The 27810-nt window shown below is 47.7% G+C and overlaps 1 protein-coding gene across 6 annotated transcripts; it reads right to left on the reverse strand.

Moving 5' to 3' along the window:
- Window positions 1-64: 64 nt before the first annotated feature.
- TMOD1 (tropomodulin 1) lies at window positions 65-27690 on the reverse strand. Of its 6 annotated transcripts, XM_048292611.1 has the most exons (11): window positions 27593-27690; window positions 16833-16996; window positions 14842-14998; window positions 11372-11491; window positions 8361-8450; window positions 7783-7913; window positions 6099-6206; window positions 4427-4570; window positions 3836-3980; window positions 2670-2735; window positions 65-1913 (listed from the first exon to the last, which is right to left on the reverse strand). In XM_048292611.1, exons 2-10 carry the CDS (start codon window positions 16950-16952, stop codon window positions 2701-2703), a joined length of 1050 nt encoding a protein of 349 aa, XP_048148568.1. In that variant the 5' UTR covers window positions 16953-16996; window positions 27593-27690; the 3' UTR covers window positions 65-1913; window positions 2670-2700. The 6 variants fall into 6 exon arrangements, with proteins under 6 accessions (XP_048148568.1, XP_048148563.1, XP_048148564.1 ...); XM_048292606.1 differs by lacking the exon at window positions 2670-2735 and having other exon boundaries at window positions 27593-27689; XM_048292607.1 differs by lacking the exons at window positions 2670-2735; window positions 27593-27690 and adding an exon at window positions 27368-27412.
- Window positions 27691-27810: the final 120 nt, after the last annotated feature.

Here is a 27810-nt window from a genome sequence, read left to right on the forward strand (position 1 = left end):
TACCTTTGGGCTGCATTGTTAATTTGGATGCTGCTACAGTAAAACATAGGAGAAAGTTCTTCTCGTCTCCTTTTTTTTTTTTAAGGGCTGTAGTAGTATCCCATGGTTGTGTTCCTGGTCTGCAGCTGCATCTCCTTGCATGTCTGTGTTTCTTAGTACCACCAGGATTTTCCAGGATAAGATTCATTTACATTCTGAAACCAAGGGAAGAGCTGAGCCTGTGTCAAGGAAATCTGAGTGGATGGCTCAGCTGAAACTGTGTGGCTCTGATTTGATGATTGAGTTGGTCATTGCAAAGTCTTCACACTGCACACAGAAGAAAGTACTTTCTTAAGTCTGCCAGTTCTTTTCATTTTAATATATTTTCAAGTATTTTTCTTTCACATTCATTTTCTGATACAGAACTTGCACAGTGGAGGAAACAAGCTATAGTGAAGCATTTTATATGACACCATAGGCACATTTATTAAGATTCAAAGAGCAACAAGTGTGTTTCCCACATTGCTAAATAGTGTTTCTCTGCTTTGCTGGTCAGAGCTAAATCATCCGTGGTGTTTGTGCACAAGCTCTGAAGAAATCTGTGGGACTTTTGCCAGAGTGTATATAAAAGGCTGAAAAACTTCACTCCTTAACAGACATTTAAAGGCAGATTTCTAGCAAGAGAGAGAATATTTTATAGGATGTGTCATCCACCCAAGATTAAGGTTTCAGTACAGCAATGCGTCTTCCACGGAGACTTCCTACTGAGCAGGATCCCACCCACATTAATTGTGGGAGTTTTGGATCTGCTGGGTCCAGTCCTGCATACTGCAGCTCTAGGAGATACACAAGCCTGTGGAGAATTCCTCCCAGGCTAGATGATGACTGGAGACTGACAAAAAGCTGTGAGATCATATCTAGTGTAAGTTCAGATTCAGGGTATTTTGCTTCACAGCTTTTCTAGAGCACAACATTTATTCTTGCATTTATGTGGACATAAGGAACAGCAGTAAAAGAAATAATTCCTAGCAAAACAAAATTTAATTAATGGACATGGGCGTCTAGACAAAACAGCAAAGGGAGAGAATTTGACCTGTCTCCAGTGAATATCTGGACAAATGCTTTTAACATGAGGAAACTGAAAGGAGTGGGGAATAGAAGAGAATTTGCCGATTAGTTTGGCCATCTCTGGGGGTTAGGATTTGCCTGGGATTGAAGGATACTGACCCATCTAAACCACTTGATTTTTGAGACTCTGTTTAATATTTGGTGGCCTTAAGTTCCATTTAATCAGGGGGTGGAGATCAGTTTTTTCTAAGAAACATTGGGATGCATTTGAAACTGCATCTCCAATTAAATGATTCAGCAAATGTTGGTAAAAAATTGTAATTCACAATTCTTGAAATTAGCCATGTTTCCAGATGTTAGAAGTGCTAGTTAAACTAGTTACTCCTCTGTAGTTACTTGAGATCAACTTTGAAAAAAAAAAAAAAAATAAAGTATTTTTTTAATACTTCTATAATTTGTGTGCAACAATTGTATCTTTCACTCATGCATACCACATCCTAACTTCATGAAACACCGTGCAGCAAGTTTATAGAAAAATTAATCCCCTTTTAACACTGGATTGTACTCTAAACTGAGGTTGCATAAAATTGACACGTTGGCTTGAATAGTTTCCAACTCTACAGAAAACATCAACAGTCCTACTGGATAAAATCTTCATAAAAACTACAGCCACTATTTAACTTCAACTGTTAGTGCATAAAACAGAACAGAGGCACCACAAATACTCTGTCAAGGCACTTATTGCCTTTAGATTTCCACAGTGCAGCACAGATCACCGGGAACGACCTCCATAGCCAGGAACTACACTCCAGTTCTGCACTTGGGAAAAATAGGCCCATTCACCTCTGCAAGTCTTCTCTTCCTCACTGAAAAAGAAGAGAAAGAGGAGTCAGTCATGGCAATGGGAGAATGTGGATGGAGGCTTGCCTTAATAGCTGTAGAAGGAGCTGAGAGATGTACTTTCTGCCAGGAAAGAAACAGGATAGCATCAGCTGCTGAATTCCTGCTTTAAGCAGCAGGCACAGCCTTTCACAGTAAAATCAAGGAAGATGAGGTTTGTCTCCCTATGACTTTTTAAGGCCAGAAGCTACTTTCAGCCCTACCTCCCTTATTCTGTAGTTAATTGTATTTCACAGTTTGTAACTGGATTTTGGCCAGTGCATTATCTGACTGATGTAGAGACAGCAGGAAACAGATGTCACAGTTTTTCCTTGGCTCGTTTTTCAAATTAAAAATTTGCCTTTTCAAAAAAAATTTTTTTTAAAACCTTACCCTAAGCCACTGGGCTCCAGTCCTCTGATCATGGTTAACATGGTCAAAGCACTCCCGTATCTAGTCTTAAAAACTTGATTTACACCTGTTTGACACCTACACTCATGACTTTTCAAGAAAGGTGTGCAAAAAAAACCAGAACAAAAATGTATAAAGAGAATGCAGAGGTTAGCTCATGAGGATGAACATGAAAGCCTTCACAGTCAGTTCACACAGAGTATCTTAGGGATCAGAAGCTATGGCACCAAAACCATGTTCTGGTAGCATCAGTTGATAGGCAAGAACACTGGAGTGGAGCACAGAAGCAGAGGGCTATTGCTGATAGGGAGGAAAAGAAAGGTTTTCTTTACTTATACATTGTCCAGGTGTAGAGCTGAGATGCTATTGCCAGACACCATCAGACCGATGAATACGAGCTGCAAACAACCAAATCAGACAAAAAAATGCAGATCTTAGTGGTCAAAGAGGCAAAATACACAACTCTTACATGGAAGGCAAGTTGTGAATTCATCCCCTTAACAGCAGGAACAGTCAAAATACTAGATTTTAAATCTTTGAGCTGACTATTTTGAATGCCAGGTGCTGCAGAGTCATTAAAAATTATGCTCTGTTCGAAAGGACAGAAAGTCTTTCCCAGTGCAGTGCTCGAGTGACCAGGAATGCAACCACAGGCAGAACAGATACCCAGTGAACTCACTGAGTCCTGAGTGTTTTGTGTCATCTGTGAAGAACTGGCTCATACCCCTGTGCTTGGCTGTGCTTCCTAGGAGGACAGTGCTGGCTAAAGCAAGATTGATTTTTTTCATTTGTATTTAAAACACAACAGATTTATCATCTGCCGAGTACAGCGTGGTGGGTGTGTTAGCTGCATTCAGCACTGCTCTGCTGGCCTGGTTTCCTGTGCTCTACAGCAGCTTGTAGCCAAGCAATGGAAAGCCTCTGCCACGTGCTTTGGCTGAAATGGCAGTTTGCAGACTTGCCTGCATTTTGCTTCACAAGCATTTCTGATCACTTCATTGAGGGTATACAGATAACTCATAAGCCACGTGGCTTCCCACATATCCCTACAAACAGTTCCAGTTTGTTTTGCTGAAGGGGATGGGCCAAATCTTACTGCTGTCAAAGTTCAACTCTACTACTTTTCATCTCCTTGTTAAAGTGGGAATGAAGCTGGAGGAAGACATGCAGTTGGCAGGAACCACAAATGCTAGCACCTCATAACCCATGTGCCACATGCTGTATCACAAGCTGTACTGAACCACATTAGCAGCTCTTGCTCTTTCCCAACAATTCCCACTGTTACTGCAAAAAACACTGCCTGGCTGGCAGCAGCTGCATTAAGGAACCAGTTGGTGAAGGCTGCCTTCCTCCTTGAGGGGCAAAGCATCATCAGGCCCTTCAAGATCCACATTCTAATTCATGCACATCTTCAACGTGAGCAGTTCTGCCCTAATCCCACCAGCAATTGCCCAAAGGACATTCCCATGCTTCCCGGCTTGCAGCCAGCTTCACTCACCCAGGTCGTTGTTATTCATCATGGCATTGGAGGCGCGAAGCCGGGGACCTTGCTGAGTGAAATGGTACCCAAACTTCAGAAGGGAGGTGTTCTTTTCCAATATATTCGCGATTTCCATTTCTACTTTGTTGCCCAAGGGTTGACTCTTTTGAAAACAGAAAAGCAAGCTGTTCAGGCTAGAGGGTGATTCAGAGCAAGCACTTAGAGGGAAGGGGTGGAGATTGCAGATCTTTCTCTGGACCTGTGGTTCATTTGACATTTCTGACTTGGAGCTGGTAAAACAAACTGCTGGCCTTTTCCTGTACACATGCTACAACCCAGCAGCTCCAACTCCTCCTGCAGACATTCCCACAACTCCCTTTGTCCAAAGTCTTTTATTTCTTGGACAGATTAGCAGCTAATGGACATCTGCAGAAACCAGGATTTTGGTCTCCCAATCAGCTGTCTCTGAGCTCCCCACAGCTCAGCCACTTCAAGCTCTGGGTTTCTCGGGGAGCTACGCTTGCCCCAGCCTCTGTACCACGGCACACTCAGCTCCCCACACGCAGGCCTCGTTCACCTGACCAGAGCTGTCACCCACACACGCTTTACCTGGTTGTCAATGCGCAGCTCCACAAGTGACGTGTTACCCTCGAGTGCTTCAACAATAGCCAGGATCCCTGACCCGGAAATGAAGTTTGACTCCACATTCAGGCTCTTCAGTGTGTTATTGACCTTCAGCATTTCTGCCAGGGCCTGTGGACAGAGGTGGGCAGAAAGAGCTGGCAGTCAGGCAGGGGCAGAGCACTGCAGGGCAGCAGGGCTTCAGCTCCCCTCACCTCCAGAGGACTCCAGGAGGATCCCACATGAAACATCTGCTAAGCAGTTTTCACTGCCACCAGATGGAAGTGCTGTTTGTGAAGGGGTTCCCTGCTGTTGCAGGGGAATTCTTGAGCATGAGCATGCTGGAGGCCACAGCAAAACCTCACATGGACAAACACTTGGGGCGACCCCAAAAGGTGACAGTCCACACCTGCAGCTGCCCTGTGACAGCTTCATCTGTCCCTCTTCTAAAGCCAGCACGGTCATGACAAGGATGCTGGCCTGCACTGGCCCTGCCTCCATTCTGATGAGTCCCTGCCTGCACTGCACAGGGTTGAGATGCTTCCCATTACAACACACGGAGAGAGGAACATCTGTCTTGAACAACAAAGGATGCTCCACATCCAAGGTGTCCTCCCCCAAGCAGCATCACAATCGTATTAATCATTTTTGCTTCCCTTAGTGGGTGAGATCGGAAGTGGCTGGAATGCTCATAATGTCCCAGACCTGATCAGATCATGTCACTTCATACAAACTGCAAGGGAGGATCCATTTACACCATGAAACAGAAGGACCAGAAGGTGATGCACACATGGCAGAGCTGACCTGCACCCACAGCACTTAGCCCCACAGCTCTCCTAGCCCAGCACAGCACCCCTCAAGCTTTCAGACGGCACTTGTCCTGCCTGCACAGGGTTTTTACCCAGTCCAGAGTGCCTGAAATAATTTAAGAGCAGTACGTGCCCTCCAGAAAGTTTATTTTCTATCAGGAAAGTGGTGTGCACACATGTGTGTGTTTGAGGAGGTAGGCAGGGGTAACCTGGGTGACTAAGAGCAAAAACTGACTGCAATGGTGCTGGAGAAGGATGCGAAGATGCAGCCTGGAAGGCAGCACAAAGACCAGGCAGAACAGCTGGCTCCTCTCTGCATCCCCACTGATATTTAAGATCACTCACAGCAGCCAGAAATTCCCATTATCACCTACAGAGGCCACCAATGAGGAGACCCTGCTTCTGCACACGTCTGCACAAAGAATACAGGAGAGAGAGCTGGAACAGACATGTGTGGGGGGAGCAGCAGGTGGGCACACCTTTGTACCAACAGAAACAAATCTCCACAGAGAGAGACAAACTGTTTTTTAGAACATGCCACTAGGTCATCGGTTCTTGTCTCACGCTCCTTTTCCAAGAGATCCAAGAGGACAAATGAGAGACTGCATGGATTAAAGGACTGCACCCTGAAATCTCCACAGATGAAAAACGAAGTGAAGGAACAAAAGCCTGTCTGTTGCTGGCTTCCACTAGTGCTCCTGAAACTGAAGCACCTGCACCAAACAGCTAGAGGTGTGAAATGTGCCAAACCCAACACAAGGTGCTGAAGCAGTCAGTCAGTAATGCCGGAAATACCTTGCCCAAGAACAGCTCCTGTCACAACACTGGAACGATGAGCTCACAGTACTTACAAAAGCAACAGGATCATTGCTCCGTGTCCCAACTATGCTGAACTTCTTCACGTACGTGTTGTTTTTCAGTGCTTCTGCAAAAGCTTTTAAAGTTGGTATCGGAATATTCTGTGACAAGAAACGCAGAAAGCGTGTGTTAGGCCATCATCTGTGTGCAATGAATATGCAATACATTTAAAAGATACTTTTAACTCTCATCAAGGTCAAATCACCAAATGCACTGAAGTAATTCAGGAATGGGTTGATAAATGTTTTAACAAGTTCACTTGCTAGAACTAGCATGTTCTAAGGAGCATGGCAATGTCTTAATCCTATTTTGTATGCTGCTGAAAGCTTACTGCCTTGATTTGAAGCCACATCTCTGCTCTTTAATTGCCCAGAAACTCAGCTACCTAGGAACACAGGCCTTGTGGGGATGTTTGTAACCAGGATCTGTGAGCCTACAAAGCACTGCTCCTGCACTCTCGGATACGAACGACAGAGTGAGAAACATTCATGTCATGTTCAGAAAATTTCCGTCTACGGGAACTGATCCAGAAAGGCCTGAAATGATCCCTTGTAACACAAATCACAGACACCTCTGACTGCTTTATACAACATCTTACAGGCTAACATTTGCCATGCTATGTCTCAGCCCAGAAAAAAAATCAATGCTGCTTTTTCTGAGTTCCTTCAAAATTAGTATATTTCACTTACAAAGAACTTTAGATACCCTTTTCAGATGTGCAAATTTTCACCCAAAATTTTAAGTGGCATCCTCACCTTGGACTTCTTGCCACGCCATTTGGATCCCACCATGTGGAATCATCTATACTTAACGTCATCCACAGAGCCGTAACACAACACCCAGCAGCTTAGAACCTCCACTGTCACTCCCCAGTTCTCCAAACTCCATCCCAAAGTCATGAGTTCAACACACAAAAATAGTGTCTGCCTGCCTGCCAGATCCTCAGCCTTGTGTCCTCAAGGGATGGGGTTACTAGCCTGGATCAAATACATGAAAATAAAAATATTTTTTAGAAAGGCGCGGGTAGCATGGCAAAAATGTCTTTCATGTGCACGTGGAGTTAACCATGTTCTTGCTGTTTAGCTATGTCATCATTCAACAGACACCATGAAAACAGAACCTGTATTTTTTACTGCCTGTATGCGTCCTAAAGGCAACACAAGAAGTGGTGCTATGTCCTGATTTGCTTTCTACAAGAAGTAAAAGAGCTCCACAGAAGGGATGGGTGGGAGATGGACAGAGCCACCTGAAAGAAGGGTGACTTCTTCATATTTTCATAGCAAGCATCTGGATTATGAAGCCTTTTTTCCCCCCACCATCTTATAATATACATCAACATCCCCTCCACGAAAAATGCCTGTCTAAATCATTAAAGCAACCTAAAATGGCTTTAGCCAGCCAGCCAGTTTTGGGTCTCCCCAAACTCCCTTGACACAGCTCCATTTTTCCAGGCACTTAGACGAGTCCTTGTGCTACCAGCCTCAAGCCTTTGCTCCACAGCAGGTAACAATCCATTCTGCTGCCCACAGTGGAGATGGGAAGTGCTGGTGTTTCTTGTCTGGCTACATTCAGTGTTATGATAGTGCTCTGTGCAGCAAAACAGACTCAGTGTCTGCCTTCTGTGTATCAGACTCTTAGTCTTGTTTCTAAGAGAAGAGGGTAGAAAGGAAAAAATACCATAATATTGTTAAGGTTGACTTCCTCAAGGTCAGGATCATTGTTTTGTATTCGTTTCAGAGTTTCCTCCACGTCTGTTGAGTTTGGTTCTTCATCAGGAACTGGTTTGTACTGTGTGGGCTTAATCACACCTGCAAGGTAAAAGCAAGATGTGAAAAGAAAGCACCCTGAGTAGCACTATCTTTTCTTTGAGTGTGTTCATCCTCTTCCAGAATTGGAGAGATGGAGGCATGACCTGACAAACAGCCACGAGATGAGAGGCCCCTCCACTGGGGCCACCCAGCACAGGACAGCCAGTGCCTACTGCTATGTGCTGTCAGCGTCCAAATCTGGGTGACAGAAGGCACACTGCCTGCATGGGGCTGTTGCCTGGGCTGTGCTGGCTCCCGATGGCACCAGTGAAGTGGCTGAGACTGCACTGGCTGGCGCAGGGCAAGGATGCACCAGAGATGGCCCCAGCAATCACAGGCTGCTCTGACACGCACGACTCTAACCTTCAGCCTAAAAATAATTACCACTTTGCCTCTGCTAGCAGCTTCAATGCCAAATACGGCAGCCTGCTAGAATAAATCACTTACTGTTGAGCCCTTCTTTGTTCACAATGGTGCTGCTCCCCAGTGCCTCATAGTACTGCTGGTTACTCATCAAGGTGTGCATGCCAAGGATGGCTACAGAGAAAGAAAAGGAGAACATGACTTATTGTAGGCTCCAGTTCCAGGAAAAGACACAGATGCTGCCTGGGATGGGAGTTCACAGCACGCTAACTTTCCCTGTGTAAGCACAGACAAACATACAAAGGAAGGACAAAGCCCCCCAGCTGGCATAAACGCACAACAGTGCTCAAATGTGCTCCCTTGCTTATTCCAATGCAGCCTGATCCACAGGAAAAGAGGAACATCATCTTGTGGACAACAAACAAACATTAAAGGCTTCCCAGTAGCCTACCTCACTCAGAATCACACAAAAATAATGAGAAGACAGTAAAAAACTCAAAAAAATGCCATGGGTAGGCTTTAGTATAAGGGGCCCAGTCCAGCAGGAGTCTGCACATCCTTGTCACCCCTGCTCACTGGGCATGTGCCACGCAGTTCCATAGCCCAGTTTTGGAGATGACCTGTGCTGCACACGGAGCCAAACCGACCCCAAGGCAGCAACACAAGAGGTGACTGTCACCTGAAGCATGGCAACGCACGCCGTGTTTTCACTCAGAGCAAGCTGGGGTGGTGAACTTGGTGCGTTTGGAAGGTGACACTGTGAGAAGCTAAATCTCTGCTGGCTTGGTCAAAACGTAGAGAGTGGTGGTATGAACACAGTTCAAATGCTTAAGAGCCCAAAAGCCTAAGTCAGCCCATTTGCATCTCTCAGACTCAAGACTGCAAAGCCAATAAGCAAATGCAAATGGAACCATGTCTGGGGGCTCTCGTGACATTTCTGGCAGCTGCAAATGACCAATAAGAAGTCAGTGCCTTAAGAACTTTTGGGCAAAGAGTTTGTTTCTAAAAGTAACCCTGCTACAAACAGGAAGATGATGTTTGAAAATATACTGACTTTTTAATCAACAACTTTTTCTTTTAGTATCTAAATGACCTTCTAAAGAAAAACGCAGACACACAAATACTTGTTAAAACAGACACATTTGAACAAGTCCTGACCTCTGGATAGACACAGCTGCGAAAATAATAAACTTCTCCTTAAAATCCAAGCATGCCACCACAAAGGCACTTCTTAGGCTTGTTGGCACCAGTTTGTCACCATGTTCTGTTGTTTTGGCCAAGAAGGGCTGGAATTTGCAGAAGAAAGGTATCCTTGAAGCCCAGCACATGAATGAGATCTGTTATGGTGACAGCTCATTGTGACTCTGTGTCTGGGTTGCACAGGCTGCACAGCCAGCAGCAAACAGTGTCAGTGAACTTCCCCAAGGTCCCCAACACATTCCCAACTGGATCTCTCAGAGTCAAGCAGTCTCCATCTGAAAGTCTGAGTGAGGCTGGGCACTTCGAGTTTGCTTGTTTGTATTTTAGCTGGCCCTCTTCTCTGTCATTTTCTTGCAGATGGAATTTTCAGAGGTGCCACACGGCTTGGGAAAGTAATTTGTAGGCTCAGCATTTTGGGAACACAGATACTCCCCAAATCACAGCTTATTTGGACAATTAAATCTCTCCAGCAGCTAGAAGTGTCAGTGTCTGGACTGCAGAGAGAGGCAAGGATCTGCTGTCATGACCACAGGTTTTGGTGGCTCAAGTTTGTGTTGGTAGACAAGAGGGACCCACTGTTTCTAAGTCTGGTGCTTACGGTATATTCTCCAAAGGAACTCAAGCAGAATGAAGGCACCCCATTTCTGTCTCCCTCACCTGACCAAAGATGAGGAGCCCTTCCAGGGATACTGAGAGTCACCCTCCTTTGGCCAAGGGAGGGATCCAACACACCACAGCTCACAATGATCCCTGCTAAACAGGCAGGAGCAGAACGAGCTCCTGCTAAATGAGCCCTGCTAAGCAGGCAGGAGCAAGGCTGTCACTGTCAGTATTGAGCTTTCAGCACAGCTTGTGTCACATCAGTACTCCTGCTGCCACTTAAGTGTATTCTCCCAGCAACTGTAGAACAAGCTGCCCTGAACAGGATTTCCCTGTGACAACAATTGCTGCACAGATCTAGAGCTTAGAAAGGCAGATTTTATAGGATAGGGCTTTATAGGACTCTAGGATTAGCAGTAAAAAAGCAAAACCCACAGATGCAATGCTTGGCCATGGTGCTAATGTTTGGGAGCCCTAAAGCAGAAACACATTTCTAAGCCAAAGTGCAGTATTATTATGTAGAAGATGTCTAGTCGGTGTAGTTATTCTACAGACTTTCTTACAGACTTCTAGCAAGGAGGATACTGCTAGGGAGTATGGAAACCTGAAGGAGACAAAACTGGAAGAAGAAGCCAATATCACTGAAATATTCATTGACTGCTGGACCAGCAGACCACATGTGACCTCGCTAAAGCAGCATGGGGCATCCACGTGCTCCTTTGGCCAAGGCATGTCCTATCCCAAGCACAGAGCTAAGTCCACACCATGGGCTTCAGCAAGATACCAATATTGTCATCTGACTGGCTGACCACACAAATCACAAGAAATCCACCACTTAAAATGTGTTGAAAAAGCTCCTTAACAACCATCAGGCCAGAACGTCCACTGAAAGACTTCTATAACCTGACAGATACTTTAATAGGTTGCACAAGAAATCCACATTCTCCCTGGGTCTGCGTGACTATTTCTTAAGATTTGGTTTGAAGAAAGCTGTGGTCTTGAATGTACAGTACAGGCTGGAATTAGCAACAGTCAGTGGCAGAAACAAAGGAGGAGATCAAACCACACACTGCTCCCTTGATAAAGCTTTCTTCTCCCTCCTCAGCTTTGGTCCACACTCCTGATTAAATCACATAGGCTGAATAACTTTTTTAAACAAATAAATAAATTCTGTCAGAACTGACAGCATTTAGATAAACAGAAAAAAAGCGCAATAGCTCGTTACCCACAAAGGAACAGAATAACCCCTAATAGTTGAACAACTTGAACCCCCAATTACTGTGAAATTATTTTACCAGCAATGTCACAGAGCTCTGCATCAGAGGCATTAGCAAGGGCTTCCTCCAGTTCCGGCTCCAGAGTCACACTTTCCAAAACGGGATCCATCGGCTTCTGCTTGGGAATCCAAGCTTTTCCTATAAATGCAAAGTGAGGTCACTCTCAGTATAGCTACAGCACTCAGTTCACAGCTACCCATGCAGACGCATTTCCATGTTGTGAGGTTTGAAAAGTAGAAAGGACGGAGGGAGCACAAGACAAACATGAGGAGACACTGAATGCACTTCCATCAGCTTGGTCTGAGTCCGGCTGCAATGCGAACAGAGAGGCACCTGCCTGACGGCTGCAGAGCTGAGCCCTTCCACCAGCGCAGCATCTACGGAAACCCAACAGCACATCGCTACGGGATCATGGCTGTTCACAGCACAGCACTCACAATGCCAGGCACAGCCTGACCCTGCAGGTCTTCACTTCTTTGAAGGCTGCACAAAAGGGGTGAAGGTTTAACAGCACTCAAGAGAGGCCAGTAGACTGGACCGAGCACTGTGCAGGATCAGTCCTGCCACCGAGATACCTCTTGCTGCTAACTCCAAGTGCATGTTGGCAGGGCAGATGGCACATTAGTCAAAAGAGGGTGGAAAGGAGGTGGTGGAGGGCTCTGGCAGCAGGCAGAGACAGCAGTTCAGTGAAGGCATGGGATGAAAGGAGGAGCAGGCCTAGGGCAGCTGGTCTAGCTCAACCCTGCTGCAAAAGGCATGCCACATGGAGACCCCTGTGCTTTATCTCTCTGGACAGCAAAAGGCCAAAGAACAGACCTATTCCCTACAATTCAAAGGCACAAATCTACAGGTCCAGCTGGTAATGCAAACTTGTCATCTTAGCTGTTTGCTCATGGCCTTTTCCTAAGGGGGGTGCCCACACCCCCCTTAGAGGCTGAAGCTTTGAATGCAGTCAGCTCCCTGCCAGGCGCCCATCCTATTGCCCATGGTGATCACTGGGCAAGCCATGACCCTTTCTCTGCTGGAGCTGGCTGCATCCCAGGAGGCATGGGGCAGTGGACAGGATCGATGGGCCTCCCCAGCTGCTTGCAGCTCCTCACTGCTCAGGCTACCAGTGGGCAGCAGATTCTTCTCAGAGGCAGAACAGGTCAGAACTAAGATTTCACAACACAGCATCCACTGCCCAAAAGAAAAGAGAGAGGCTTGTGATGTTTTAATACACCACGGCAGGGAGCAGTCTGCTGGGTGAATTCAGCATTGCTGGGACAGGGGTAGGAGGGATCTGGGAACATTTTGGAGCAGTCCCCTCCCCTAAAAGTCCCGGATCACTGCAGAGATAGTGAGTGCAAAAGGCCTGGCCTAGCATGCCAGCCAGGACTATTTTTGTCACCTCTCTGAAACTAGAGTCAGCAGCACCAAAGGGGAGAAATAATCCTACTGCTCAGGGATATGCAGAAAGGGGCTAAATTTAGCCTCAAGGAAGAAGCAACTGCACCTCAGGCTCCCCTGGGACAAAATGGAGGCTGCCATAAACAACCTTTTGTTCCCATCTCCTGCCTGTTCACTGCCACTCTGACAGAGAGGGCAGGAATCTGCCTCCTGGGACACAGCTGCTCTAGCAAAAATAGGCAGAGTGTCATGTGCCTGCACAGCCAGGCATCTTCTGGGTACTCGGCAGCAAAATGTCTGCCCTGGCTTGGTGCAGAGATCTGGAACCCCTGTCCCACCAGATGCATGGCTGGGCAAACTGTATGTACCACCTGGTGTGTGCAACACCAGCAGGGAACAAGAGAAACAGGGCAAACTTAATTCTGCTGTCATGCAATATCTCCTTCTGACACCTCAGCGCCATCAAAATTTCTGGGGTTTAAACTAGTTTAATTTTAATTACCTACTTTAAGTTAATTTCTAAGTTTTAGAAAGTTTTGTATCTCAGTCATGCTTTGTTACAAGATGGAACTTTGAATTAAATGGTGCATGCATGATGATGACAATGCATGACATTTTATGTCATAACACAGTATGTCTGCACACCCCAACTCCCACTCTGTGGCCCAGCAGCATGGCCAGGGAGAGCATCTCCCATGGCAAACTAGTAAATCACCCTCCAAACTGCAAACGTGGTGATTTATTTACAGCTTCATCACAGCTGTGAATATGTAATTAACCATCTCTGGCTCACAGTCACTGTAAGTAGTGTCTTCTCTCTACAGTGTGTTACAAATGAAAATATGTTTAATACATTTGAGATCACAACAGACTGAAGTAGGATGCTGCAGACTCAGAATGCCTGAAATACCTCTGTCCCCTGCAGAACACTGCTTCTACCTTCTAGGCTAGACAGGTGGGTAAGCAATGGAGCACATGTGAAAGGTACCAAGCCAGTCTGCATGGTAGCACTCAATTTACTCATTTACTTCTCTCAAGCACTACTTTTTTTTTTAAATCTGAAAATACCACCTCGTCTTTTATTAAATAAACAGATTTAACACAAACTCTTTTTAAAAGAGAGCCATGTGAGTCAGTAAGGAGACACCTTTCAAAAAGACCTTTGTTAGGAAACATGCTCATATGCCCACATTTTCATGCACTTCTTTTTTCATATGGGGCAACCATTAGCATGAACAGTGCACAACCAGATCTACTGCAGGGGGATCATGGACAGAGGAAGACACAACAGCTGAAAAAAGCTGCTGAGAAGCTCCTGGAACGTAGAGGAAGGGACTGACCAGGCCATATCCCATGTCAGATGATATTCAGAGTTCTAACGGGAACAGGAATGTCACTTGGATAATGGACCATATACAAGGAAAACAGGAAAAGATGCCAGAAGGAGAGGAAAGAAACGAGGCAGATGAAAACCCTTGCCATGGGCCATGCAGAGCAAGAGTGCAGCAGCTGCTGCAAGGTACAGTGCAGGAAGACACAAACCAGCAACCTGCAGGAGACTGGGAAATAAGACTGGCGTTGTCAAGAGGTGATGAAAACTAGATGGGAACTGCTGGGACTCATCATAGCTGTGGAGAGCTGTGGAGTTTCTCTATGGTGAGAAATACTCACCATACTCACAGAAATGCACTGTTGGGATGGAGTGTGAAAGGCAATGGTGAAACATGGAGCATAACATGAGGAGCTCACAGAAGAACAGGGCAGAGGAGAAACAAGAGAGGACTGAAGATAATTTCTTTCCCAGAGCCTGATACAGGTGCAATGGCATGGGGATGGGTAGAGGCTGCACAGTGGTACAACTTCTGTCCGGCACTTAACAACAGATCAGGTGGTGCCCAAATCAGCAAGCACAGGGACCTCTTGGGCACATCCCATCTTATCAGCAAACCTGGGCTGGGGCTGCTGAGAGAGCAGATTCACCACCCCAGTAGTGTCAAAGAGAAGTTTTATCAACACAGGTCAGACACAACCCTTCTGCTGTGCACCCACTCTGCCTTCATCATGACACACCCAGCATGGTGTGCAAAGGATGACCATACCTCTCTTTTCGCCCGTGAAAGGAACCAAATCTTCTCTGTCTTTAACATCCTTTGCCTGCTTTTCTAGGTGGGCCATGAGTTCCTCCCTCTTGAATGGGCCAGTTGGTGGCTTTTGCGTCTGATCCCGCTGCCTGAGCCCGGCCGGCAACAGTGCATTCTAGACATGGAGGTGAGAAACACAGGTTATCTCTGCAGGCCACAGTCCCCATCCATCACTCTCCCCTCTACACTTCCCTCATTGCACCATCCTTCTTCCACACTGCTGGACAATTTGCTTCTCCTTGTCTCAAAGGTTATCTTCACCCAGCCCCACTGATTCCCACATCATCCAAGACATGTGATGCTCCTTCCTCCCTGCAGTTTCAAATGCTGCCAAGTGGATGTTTCTCTGCAACATCAGCTCCAGCCCTCCCTTTCTGGAGGCTCTCAGCCATCTTCTCCCCACTACGAGTCTGTCCAAGTGCCTACAATGCCCGTGTGTCCCAACAAGAATCAGTTCAGTTAAACCTCATGACCTTTCACAGAGCTGACCAGAGAGTTGTGGTGGTCTTTTCTGCCTTTCATGATCCATCACAAAACAACAGAGAGGGTCTCACAGAGGTCACTTGGTTGCAGAGCAAAACCCCTGTGAACCTCAGCCCTTTTTCAAGCTGCCTCCTTGTTATTTAGTCACATAAGCCACCATGGGAAGTTGGTTCATGCCTGACACATATGGCACGTAAACACCTGCTTATATTTAAATATAGAACAGCCTTAATGCAGTAAGTAAGACTATTCCCAGATTTGACACTAAGCATGTTCTTTAAAGCTTTACTGGATAGAAGTCAATGTTTACTTTTTAAGACATCCAAGGTGATGCTGAACAACGAACTAATTTTTCCATGCCTGCCTGATGAAAGTAGCTCATTATAATTTATATCTGTATCAGTGAAAAGCCTAGGAAGGAAAATTACTGATAGGAAGCAGTTAGACCCAGGCAACCTTGGAGGGCAACAGAAGAGAAGTGTGTGAATTGCACAAGCAGGGAGGCATAGGAGACAGCTTGCTTCCTCAGGCTTCATGCCGTGAGAGGCAACCATGCAATCTTCAAGCAGACATGACCTGCACTGACAGATGTCCATAATTATTTTACCTTTCTGCATCTTTCACAGAATGCTGCCTGGCTCTGTGTCTTCTGAGGTAGCTGTAACCAGCCCATTAGCCCATACGCTTAATCCCAGGAGCTAGCTTGCCAGCTCTCAAATATTTTACTGCGTTGCAATTAAAAATACTGATGATGCAATCTACACCACCCATCATTTACTCCAGAAACACTAACTGCATGTTGCAGGAACAATTTCTCACTTGGCAGTGCCCAAGCTCCTCGAGTAACACTGCCGTAAGCCAGAGGCCTGCCAGTTGGCTCTGCACATCCCCTGCAATAGGACAGTGCTGGCTCCAAAAACCTTTCACCAGCTTGGCACCAGCACTCCCCACGTTTGCGTATGTGCAGCTCTTGCTGATGTTAGGAGGCTGCTAAAAATAAACTGTCCCACTCTGCAAAACTCTGGGATTTGGGTTTCTTCTGGAGGAAAATACAGACCATTTGAAGTTTTTTACAAAAAACCCCAAACCCAAAACACCAGAAAAAACCCCAGAAAACCCTCAAACCAAGCAACCCGCAAAACATGCCCTCCAAGGTGGCCTAGTCCGAAACAGATCCATTTTCCACAGGATTATTGCCCTGCACCAGCACTGGGTCATACTGGTGCTGCAAGTCACAGCTGCTCATCACATCGGGAAAGGGCAGGAAAACAGAAACAAAGACACACATGTAGACTGTGCTTCCAATGGCAAAAAATTCTTCTGCACATTTGCAGCCAGTCTCTTCCACTCTCGCACCAAGTATAGGCTCTGCAAAGGATCCCACTGAAATACAGATTACTAATGCAGCCCACTCCCCCACAACTACTAAAATTCACTACCTAGAGTCTCAATTAAAAATTACTTACATCAGGATCCAGCTCTTCCAGTTCATTCTCTAACTTCCTGAGCTCCTCCTCTGTCAGAGCTCCAAGGATCTGATCTTCATCTAGGTCTCGGTATTTTTCTAGCTCCTTTCTGTAAGACATCTTAGAAGAGTCTCGTGGATCTCACTTTTATGCTGAAACGGAACCTGATATGAAAACAAGAAGCGTTAACACTGAACACATGAAGCATGATGCTGCAGCCTGCCTGGCTGGGGAACACTGAATATCCCAGAGCTGCAGACTTATGCTTAAAGCATGGCTGATTTCAAAAGATTGCTCAGGGCCCCCCATTTATATCCTACATGCACATAATGGCCCACGGACATGAGAGTGGCACAACTCCGGCAGCACATTGCCCCATCATGGATTTATGGCACAGGACTGAGGAAGTTCTTTTTACAGGACCCCGGCTAGAGATGACTTTCTGCAAGCAATGCTAGATGCTAGTGAAGTGTCCTAGGCATTTATTTCCCTGAAGGACAATAAACCAGAAGTCATAAAGTATGCAGCTCTCATGTCCTTACAAGCCCCCAATAACACCACCCTGCACATGGCACTCCAGGTAACATCGTCACCAGATGGGAAAACAGATTTGTAGCACCACTGAGTACCTCTGAGCCCTGAAAACCTCCATGAGGCTACAGTGCATGGCACTTCTTCCCATGTTTTAAAGCCACAAGGAGATCAGGAAGTATTATCCACTCAGGTTCAGGAGGCTGCCAGTTAAATGTGCTGTTTAGTGACCCACCTTCCCTGAGACAACACGTTTGCACTCCTGCCGGCTAAGCAGCTGACCTGTGTGCTGCTGCACGTTCTAAGCCAATTCTGCAAGAAGAGAAGTGAATGGTCTATCTTCATAATCCCTGCTGACCCCAAGGTTTGGCCCATGTCTCCTAGTATACCGTGCCATACACAATCACATGCATCTAACTTGACCTCTGCAAGCAAAACGAGACAATGGTCAGTGTGTTTAAAATATGCAGGTGGGTTAAAAGTACACTCAGTGTAACACACAAAAGCATATCCAACTCTGCTCTTTTGCAGACAGTCTCCTTCTGTTCCACTGCACTCGGTACATTTATAACTTTTTTGGCTCTGTTTTTGCAGAGAATACTGAGCCCTAGATAATTTAGGTGACTTTTCTTAAAGTTTTGCTATTCCTCTGAGTGACATTTACATAAAATAACAGCAAGGACTGTGCATTTTTTAAGGAGACAAACATCTTTTGAGTTTCTATAAATGGCCTCTTTTCAGCTCCTGTGGAGCATCAGAGCCCTACCCTGAATCACATCTCTCCAGCTTTGCTTGTCCCCTCAGGACAGATTATGCTCTTATGATCACTCTTCATTAGTGGAGAAGTTTCTTTATAAAAGTTACAACATAGCTGCTGTTTCAGATAGGAAAATTATCTTTAGCTTGGTCACAAAAGGGCACAGTAATGCACACATGCTTGCTCAACAGCAAGCCCTTAAATTTAGAGCTGTCATCTTGTCAGATGCTTGGTTCCTCGCTAGTGTGATGGTAATTCCTGCATCACTCACATTCCTGCCACTCGACACTTAGGAAGTTAAGTGCCAGGAGATGGTGCCTTCTTGATGGCATAAACAGCCCCTGAAGCTGAGGGAACTGAGAGGGTGAAAATACTTTCATTGGATTGGTTTGCTCCAAGCAGCAACCATCAGCCTGTGGACACCAGAGCCAAGGGCAGCCAGGAGGGCGGAGAGGAAGCAGGGGCAACAGGGCTCAGTGGGTTTGGCTGAGTGAGGTGAAGGGACCCCACACTCCTGTGCTTCAGCAGTTTGCAGCAGTCAGTACAAGGCCCCCTGTGCTACAAGGCTGGCGGGCAGCAGCCACACACCAGCCAGCCTATGAGCCATGTCCAGCACCCTGCCCTTCCTGTAGGCATAGAGAAGGGCAGAGCCTTTACTGCAGTTACCCATGAACACTGATGCGGGAGCTCCTAGAAAAGCAGCCTGGACTCAGATCTGGACACGTACTGTGCTACTGCAGCCTTAGGTTGCAGTGCCTAAATCACGACTAGCCTGGATTTCATACGCCATATGTAGTTTTACCGTTCTGCTGTGGAAGGAGCTGGAGCTAGGAGCAGGCAGGAAGGCAGAGAATAACCCACCCCAGGCTGCTAAATTCCCTGTAATGACTTAAAATACCCACACCTGCCACACACATGGCAGTATCTGTCTTGGCTACGTGAGGACAACTGTTCCCAGAAGCAGCCACAGACCCTTCCCAGGAACGCAGGCTAGGCTGCAAGCAGGGGCCTGTCTGGGACCAGAGTGCAGCCCCGCAGGGCTGACCTTGTTGCCTCCTGCCAGAAGGACGGAGATGTCAGCACTGAGAGGCGAAAGGCAGGACAGACATCGGATGTCAGTGCACACAGGCAACGCTTCTGGAAAACGCTTCAGGTTTCAAAGCATCTTGCGGAGATATGAAGCCGGGGCTGCATATAGCAAAGGCCCTGAGGGTTGAGGACAGGTGCAGAGCCTGCTGAAACACAGCTGAAATCCCCGTGGGGAGAATTTCATTTGCCACATACCCCAAACAGAGCTGTCAGGGGGCACAGTGCCCTCCCAGACTTGCTGGTGCAGGCGGACAGCACTGGCAGCTCGCACATCTCCTGCAAAGAGTACACTGGGAGGACTGCTTGTCAGGAGCACCAGCCTCGCCCGTGGCAGCAGGACATTCTGTACTGCTCCCCTGCCTGCAGAACCAGCCGTTCAGCATCGTGTCCTCCAGCACAGCCTCCAGGACCAGTATGTTTGCTGGCTCTCCCTTATCTCCACATCCCAGGCCTCTTCTACTCTATCTTGCTAATGAGTGCTGGGAGAAAAAGCAAACCAGCCCATCTGCTGTAAATGGTAAGAGGGCTTTGAACTGCCAGTGATAAGAAAGCAGGTAAATTCTGCTAAGTGTAATTGTTTTCATTTATACAGAATACTGAAATAGCCACTGCCACAAACAGTTCTCCCTGACTTGTGCCAGAGCACATGGTTTAACACAGGTCCCACCTTCACCTGAGCTCAAACTAAGTAACAAGGTCCTTCAGCACAGCTTGAGTTCTCACTCTTCTTCATCAACCCTGTCACTTTTCATTCAATCAACTATGGAAGCATCACAAAAGAATATAAGTGTAATATTCAGAAACTGCACAGGACTGACACTATTGCAACTTTAAGTCTTCAAAACATTGAAATTCATATTGACTACTAAGATAGCAAGACATCAGGTCTCTTTGTTCAAAGTACTTGTCAGACACACGGGAAGACAGCCCAAGCACTCACACTTTGTACGTCTGAAGAGCACACAGGTTGGAATGCAAAACGATCACTAAAACTGTTAAAGGAGAAAAATGAAATTGGATGGGAGATAATAGAAAGTCATCTACAAGGAAGACTGTTCTCACCAGAATATGGGAAAACAAAACAAAACAAAACAAGACAACATTTCTGATCATGAGGGGGATGGAATAGTTCCTTTCGGAAGAGTTCAAAAATGCTGAACAAACAAATGGATGCTGAAAATAATTCCAAATCAAAAACATCCTGTATGACACTGGAAATAATCCTTCCACAGCGCTTTGCACTGGTACGGCCCCTCTGCAGCACCATAACCTTTTTGGGGTACCGAAACCTGAGAGCAGCACTGACGTCTGCACGGGGAAGCGGTGGAAACCCATCTGGGAAAGTATCCCACGGGGGACCACTGTGTTTTACCCCCAGATGAGGGCAGGCACCGGGACATGGTTGTGCTCTTCAGGTGGGCGAGCAGGGAGGGCAGGAGCAGGGCAGCAATGGGCTTAGGCTGCAGCAGACTGCTCGGGGAGACTGTGGAGCAGCACTCGTCCTGCCAAGTCACAGGGTCTGCTGGATCATCCCCCAGTGATCTGAAAACCCCAGGAAAAAGAACAAATGAGAAAGAACTTGGTAAAGCAACAGGAACAGCAGCAAGACAAATTTCAAGAAAATACAAAAACGTCATTGTGAAAGCCACGTGTGCTGTGTCAAGGCATGCTGTGTGACACACATGGCACATGCTGTGCCGGGCAGCCCATCACCTCCCTGCACACCCTCTCGTGTGCACCAGCACGCCAACACCAGGGCAGCACAGAAAGCACTTCCTTTCATACATACACAGGGAGAAAGAGCAACTAACATCAGCAAAGGTGCAGGGCTCTCCAGGGATAAATTCTGGTATCAGCCCAAGCCAACCCTGACTCCAGGGGTTTGTGCAGGCTGCAGCATGCAGCCACCATGCCCAAGGCTCAGCACATGGGAGGGTTTGGGGCATCCCTAGCCACCCCCACACCGAACAACCACCAAAGGCAGAGGACGGGAATTCTGTGTAGTCTGCCACACAATCAGAGCCATGGCTGAAAAAATTAACATCCTTGACCCAGACAACCCTCAAATCTACTGCAAAACCTCTTCTGTGCTCTGAAATGTGAAAGCAGACCAAGGGGCTTGGGTTTTGGGATAAGGAGGTAGCCAAGCATGACCAGCACAGCTATTGATGATTCTTGGAAAAACTGCCAAGTTTGAAGGCAGAAGTCTTTTCAGGATGAAAGCTGTTTTTAAAGGGGCAGTGAAGGCAGGAATTAATGTTGTGAGGGATGCCTTATAATCAGTTCCTGCTTGACTCACACAGGGTTTTGATTTATGAGGTTTTTTTTAGAGCTTAAGTATAACAAACCAGTATCAACCAGCCTCTCTATAGTTGCTACAATCACCTTTTTTATTTTTCCTTTTCTTTGACTTGCAACACAACTTAAAAGATAAATGCCCGGGTTTGGGGTTTTTTGATGGAAGAGCTATGCATACCAAAAGTGACCATTTCCTATTAACTCAACAAAAGTTAGGTACTTTCTGTGCAAACACTTAAACCTCAGTGAGTCACCCAGGTGCAGATCCAAAATGCATGCTGTACAGATGAGAGGAACAAATCACCTCCAGCTTGCTCCTAAATGAAAACTGTCTTACGTGGTCAGTCCTCTGACAAACCTTAAAGCCATTAGCTAACCCTAACAAAATCTCATGCACGACTCAGACCCTAATTTCTTGGGAAGCTGCACATGTATGCAAAGCATCATTCAGCCTAGAGATCTCCTTTGGCTGATAGTCAGGAAATGAAGGAGAGCTGGGGCACTTGCAGGGTGTTCTAAGGCAAGGTGGGGGGTACCAGAAGCACTTGGAGAAGGGGTAGCTGTTACACATGTAGACCTGGAGCAGACACAGTGGGGATGTAGGGATGAAGGAGATCAACCCACCAAAAAGTGAGTCTCTGATGATTCTGCCCCTCCTGCAACAGCTTTCAAACCCTGAGCTTGCATCCCAACATAATTGGGTGCTGTTGACTCCATGGCCACCCTGCTTTTTGAGTCACTGGGCAACCAAAGATAACCAGCTCCCTGGAGTTTCAAGAACTGACCGACAAATTATGGCCAGATCCAGTAGCAACAAAGGGAAAGATGTGCATCGGCTCCTACTGAGCCCACATCTAAAAATGTGAACCTATGTGAATTTTGCAAAACCCAACAGGAAACCAGAGCAGAGGTGGAACTGGATCCATCCCCAGTGTCATCACACAGCCAAACACAACCAAAGTCTTACTGCTGGGTGCTTGCAATCACTCTTTACCCTGCTCACAAGGGAAGTCAGCATAGGTGCTGGTACAGGTGTGTCTCCTCCCAGCACACAGGTACAAACATCACAGCTGGGCCCTGCAGTCCCTTCTCTCGCAGACACAACCAGAGCCCAGCAGTGGCTTTGCAAGAGACTACATGCCTGGCACCTGAGGTACAGACATTCAGAAGTTTACCCCACTTCAAATGAACATTGTTCTCCCTGAAAGTCAAGTCTTTGTCTCAGCAAAATGAAAAGAAGATAAATACCTAAGGCCAGTCCTTTAAGGGAATGGTCTCCTGCACATTTCTACAGATCCCTTTTCAGGCAGACCCCATTTTCTCAGTCAGAGAGGAAAGCATCATTTTAACAAGCCATAAACACAGACCCAGCCTGCAGCATCAAGCACTGTTGGCCTGCTTGGGCTCTGTTATCACCACTTTGAATGTACAAGATGTTGAAAACTCTTGCAAAAGCTATGAAAGACTTTCTGTAGACTCCTTTGTGGACTTGGGAGTCCAAGCTGCATTAGAAAGTGTCTAGCCAGGAGACCCACATGAGAGACCCGAAGGATACCCTCTGCTTAGCACCACTGAGGCTGCAGCTGGATGGTGCATGCAATCTGATGTCCCCTAGTAGAAGACAGGTCTTTCCAACCTGAGCAAACAACGGGAATTGGACTTTTTCAGCCTGGAGAGGAGAAGGCTGCAGAGGGATCCAATTACAGTCAGTCAGTCACGTGCTGCCTAAAGGAAAAGGATTTTTAAAGAAGAAAAAACACAAATTCATGTCCTGGATGAGGAGATTGGACCGTGAAAAGACAGGGGATGCCCAGATGGTGAGAAACTCTGCCACGTCAGATGTAGAAAGCAGAGCACACACTCTCATTGCTCCAGGCAAGTCAGCCATCAACTAGAAAGACTGAGGCACTCTTGGCCTCCCTGCAAGAGGCTCATGCTTAAGGAAATCCAACAGCAAATCTGCTGTCCCTTCAGGAAACTCAGACTTCTCCAAGGAAGATCTAGGTTTCCTCCCAGCCAGCGGCTGTTAACCTAAGGCATCCTGAAATTCATATTTGAAAGGAAACATCTGGAAGAAGGTATTTTGGGTCTATCAAAGCACATGACTTCTGACTCTTGAAGTGACATGCCAGCCATGCAGAACACGTAATACTATCTGGAGTTACCGTCACCATCCAAACCGCTGCAGCAATGAAGTTCAATTAGGCCATAGGCAAGACTTACTGATGATGCAGCTTCATTCGCATGGATATCCTCATGCCAGGGCTGACATTTCCATCCTGGCACTTAGCTCCACAGCAAACAGTATGTTGTCTGAGGTCATGCATACACTAGGGAAGGCTCCTTGTGCTTGAGCAAAGTCACTCTCCCTTTATCCACTAGTGCTGAGGAAAGTGTCACACTGCTTGCACTCTCCTGAGTCGTCTTCTCAGCTCACTCAACTGCTAACCTAACATCCAGAAACTGCCTCTATCTCCTGGCTCTCCTCTTGTCAATATTCCTGCAGCCTACAAGCCACACAACTCAATACTAGCTCTCACCAAGTGGTCTTTCTCATTAGCAAATAGCTTGGATGTCTGGTAACCAGGCCAAGATCTGCCAAAGCTCAAACACAAAGCAGCCCAGCTGTATCTCCCCCACTTTACATATTTTACTAAGACACACACTTGTAAACACAGTTATGTGCTCTCCTATTTGGGGTGAGGTTCTCTCATGCACCTGGCATGCACTCAGTTGCTTAATTACTAATCCCTGTGAAAAGCATGTGGGCACACTTGTGTCATTAGTGACACTGCGCACTCAGTTCCTGCTCTGTAACTTGAACCCTTCCACTTGGAAGCTTCACAGACAGCACGATCTCCTCTGAAAAGTGATCCTGGGTTTCTTGCCTGAGTTTCTCTTAGCCCTCAGATGGACACCCCTGTTTTTGTGGCACACTCTGATTCTGCAGGGAACCTGATGGGTGCAATGTGAACACAGGAGCAGAAAGGCCCCTGTCTTGCACTGAGCATTGCCTCGGATCCTTAGAAAGGTAGCGGCCATGTCCTGTAAAAGAGCCCTGCCAGAAGCAAAGCACAGCGAGCTGTTAGTAACACACCTATGTCTGCACGTCCCAATCCCACCCCACTGCTCGTGTGGCTGAAGCAAAGGAAATGGAAGTGAAATGTCCCACCAAGGTGCAGCTAATAAGCCCCAGACGGGTTGATGCTTAACTAACACTGAAGCAAAATGAGCAGCGTTCCAGCAGCAATGAGTATGTGGTGTACAGTGTGCACCAAATGTGAACGAGGCACTTAACAGAGGCGAGACCCTCACACAATCACACAAGGCCTGCAGAAACAAAGAAACCAGCTCCAGCTGGGAGAGCTACCAAACTGCACAGAGCCTGAATGGGGGAGAGCTCTGGGGAAGCACCACTGTAACCTTGCTTCCAGGCTTCTCCACAGGCTGCTGCCAGCTGGAGTATCCTGGGATGCATAGACTTCGGTTTGACCCAGGACAGCCTCTGTTATGTGTTTATCTCATTCACCATGAACAAGTAGGAAGAACTGCCTCCCAGGAAGGTGATGCAGCTCTAAGGCAAGGCTCCAGGGAGGTGGGATCTCCATCTCTGGGGATTGCAAACACAGGCCACATGAAGCCAGAAGCTCCCTATTTCAGGCAAGGTCTGCTGTGAACTGGGGATGGGGCTAGAGAACCACTGAGCCTCCCATTGCACTGCATCCATGTGCCCAAGAACATAGGGGCATTTAGCACCATGGAGTCATGGAACTCAACTTCACGTCCTGTTTCTTTCAAGAGCCTAGTAATTTTACCAAGTAAAGACATTTTGTCTACAGGTTTCTGCCTGAACAGAGAAGTGAAGACAGTCTTCCTGGCTCATGATTTGCAAATGGCTGTCAGCTATATAGGAAAAAAATCAGAAGGCAGACCACAGTTTCCTTCCCCCTACCTGTGCTTTCACAAAAACTCCACACACCTGAAAAACAGTGAAGCAGCACACAGAAAAGTAAAACAACTCATCTCCAAACATTACATTTAGTAGCACATTGCTCTGGGGAATAGGAGCTATACATCCGTCAACAGGGGACTGGTGCTTCTTACAAAAGGATAATTCATGATCTTTTGTAAAGATAAATCAAATGGTCCTTTTGGTGAATGAAAGTAAAACTTGGGCAAAGAAAATCAGTAATGAAATAGACCAGACTGTTTCCATACCTGTTTGACTTTCCCAAATACACTCAGGGGGGTGGGGAGCAAGCAACATATTTCCAATATTATGCAAAAACACAGTATCTGGAGAAAAGGCAGCAGACCATCACAGCTGAGAAGTGTGTGGAGAAGAACAAGATGAGTCAGGCTGGAAAACAATGCAATGCTGAGGGAGGGGTGGGGGAAGAGCTCTGACAGGGGGAAAACAGAGACTTCGAAATGAGAAGCAGTGAGCCTTCTATGCAGTGTGCTTACTGGAATACCCAACTGCGTATACATCAGGGCAAGAGGTACAGAGGCTGTCAAGAGACAACACTGCAGACACTTCTGCAACTCTGCAAAAGGCATTTGGCTCTGGACACTACACTGTGAGCAAGATGGCATTTGGGTTTAATGTTGTAGTCCAGCCCCTCCTTTCAAGAGGGCAAAAGATTAAGAGCTCACTACTATAACCTGAAGTAGGGGTTATGTGCCCAAAAAAGCTTGTCCAGTCTTTGCTCTATCAGCTAGTCTGAGACAACATGTCACCTCTCAGCACAAATCTTGTCTCTTGGATGAGAAATGAGGAAGTCACTCTTCACTCCTGTGTGATCTGGTGGGTCACACATGAGAAAGGGATTTAAAAAAAAAAATTAAAAACACTTAAAAACAATTTCAGTCACATGGCTGAGCACCCTTCTGGCTCAAGGCCCAATACCCAAGGAAAGATGTAAAGCAAGCAGAAAGGACCTCCAGATACGGGTAGAGCAGCTGACTCTGAAGGGAGGCAGAGGGCAATGGATTCTGCCCAACAAACCATCCATGACCATTTAAAAAGCAGAGGGCGACAGATGAGCACACCAGGATGGCACATGAGTGGGGGCAGAAGCTGCATCCATCTGAGTGAAGAAAGGTTATCTTTGAGATGGGCAGTGCCTTTCAAGGCAGTGACTGTTTCAACCTGGAGAAAGTATGGCCAAGGAAAATTCAACACACGGCCCCAAGGAACGTTTCCTCCTGCTAATTTTCACTTTTCCCTTAGAAAAGCAGCACAGCTTTCTAGTGATCCGTTACCTGGAAAACCATCTCCTAGAAGAGCTCCCTGGATTACAAACGCAACAGCAGTAAAAAAGAACTCTCGGCGCCCTTTGCAACCCGGTCAGCGCGCTGCAGGGCCCTCTCCTCTCGGCGTGCCAGCACCCCCGATCGCCGCCGGGATCTGCCGCGTGAGCGCCTCCGCCGCGGGCCCGGGGACACCGCCTGCCCGCCGAGGGGCACGGCCCCGAGCCCGGGGACACCGCCTGCCCGCCGAGGGGCACGGCCCCGAGCCCGGGGACACCGCCTGCCCGCCGAGGGGCACGGCCCCGAGCCCGGGGACCCCCGGCTGCCGCAGCGCCCGCCGCCGGCTCCGCGCATCCCGGCGCAGCGCTCCCACCTCCGGGCACGGCTCCCCGCAAGCAGGCAAGTGCGCCGGCAGGCAGGCAGAGATGCAGGCAGGCATGGAGGCAGGCAGGGAAGGAGGGCGACCCAGCACCCAGGCAGTCCCCTCTCCTGCCAGCTGCCCAGACCGCAGCGGCGGCCGCTATTTCTGTCGAGCCGGGCACGCTCGGTGCCGGCCAAATATTCTGCCCCGATCCGCGCCGGGCCCGCCGCCCCTTCGCCCGCTTACCGCACGCGTGAGCCGAGCCGAGCCGAGCCGTGCCGTGCCGAGCCGACCCCGGGCGGCGCGTCCTGCCCGCGCCGGCTCCGCCGCTGCCGGGGGCGGGGGTCCCGCCCGGCCGCGGCCCCGGCCCGGCCGTCACTCAGCGGGGGCCGGCCCCACCGCCCCTCCCGGCCGAGAACAGCTGCGCCCGGCTCGGCCCCCGCCCCGGGCTCCGGTTTGGTCGGTCCTTACCCTCTGCCCGCACTCGGGGTGGCGAGTGCGCTCCGTCCATCCCCGGGGCAGCTGCGGGGCGCTGCGGAGGGCGGCAGCAAGGGCAGCATTTGCTTCCAAAGGGTCTTTCCTGCTTTTTAACGATTCAGACACGCTGGAGCCTGCTTTTTGTCCCGTGGCGAAGTCCTTCAGAGTGCCGAGCCAGACGCCTCGGCAAACTGCCTTTTTGGGAAACCCCA

The sequence above is a fragment of the Corvus hawaiiensis genome, chromosome Z, assembly GCF_020740725.1.
Source record: "Corvus hawaiiensis isolate bCorHaw1 chromosome Z, bCorHaw1.pri.cur, whole genome shotgun sequence".
Taxonomy (NCBI): Eukaryota; Metazoa; Chordata; class Aves; order Passeriformes; family Corvidae; genus Corvus; species Corvus hawaiiensis.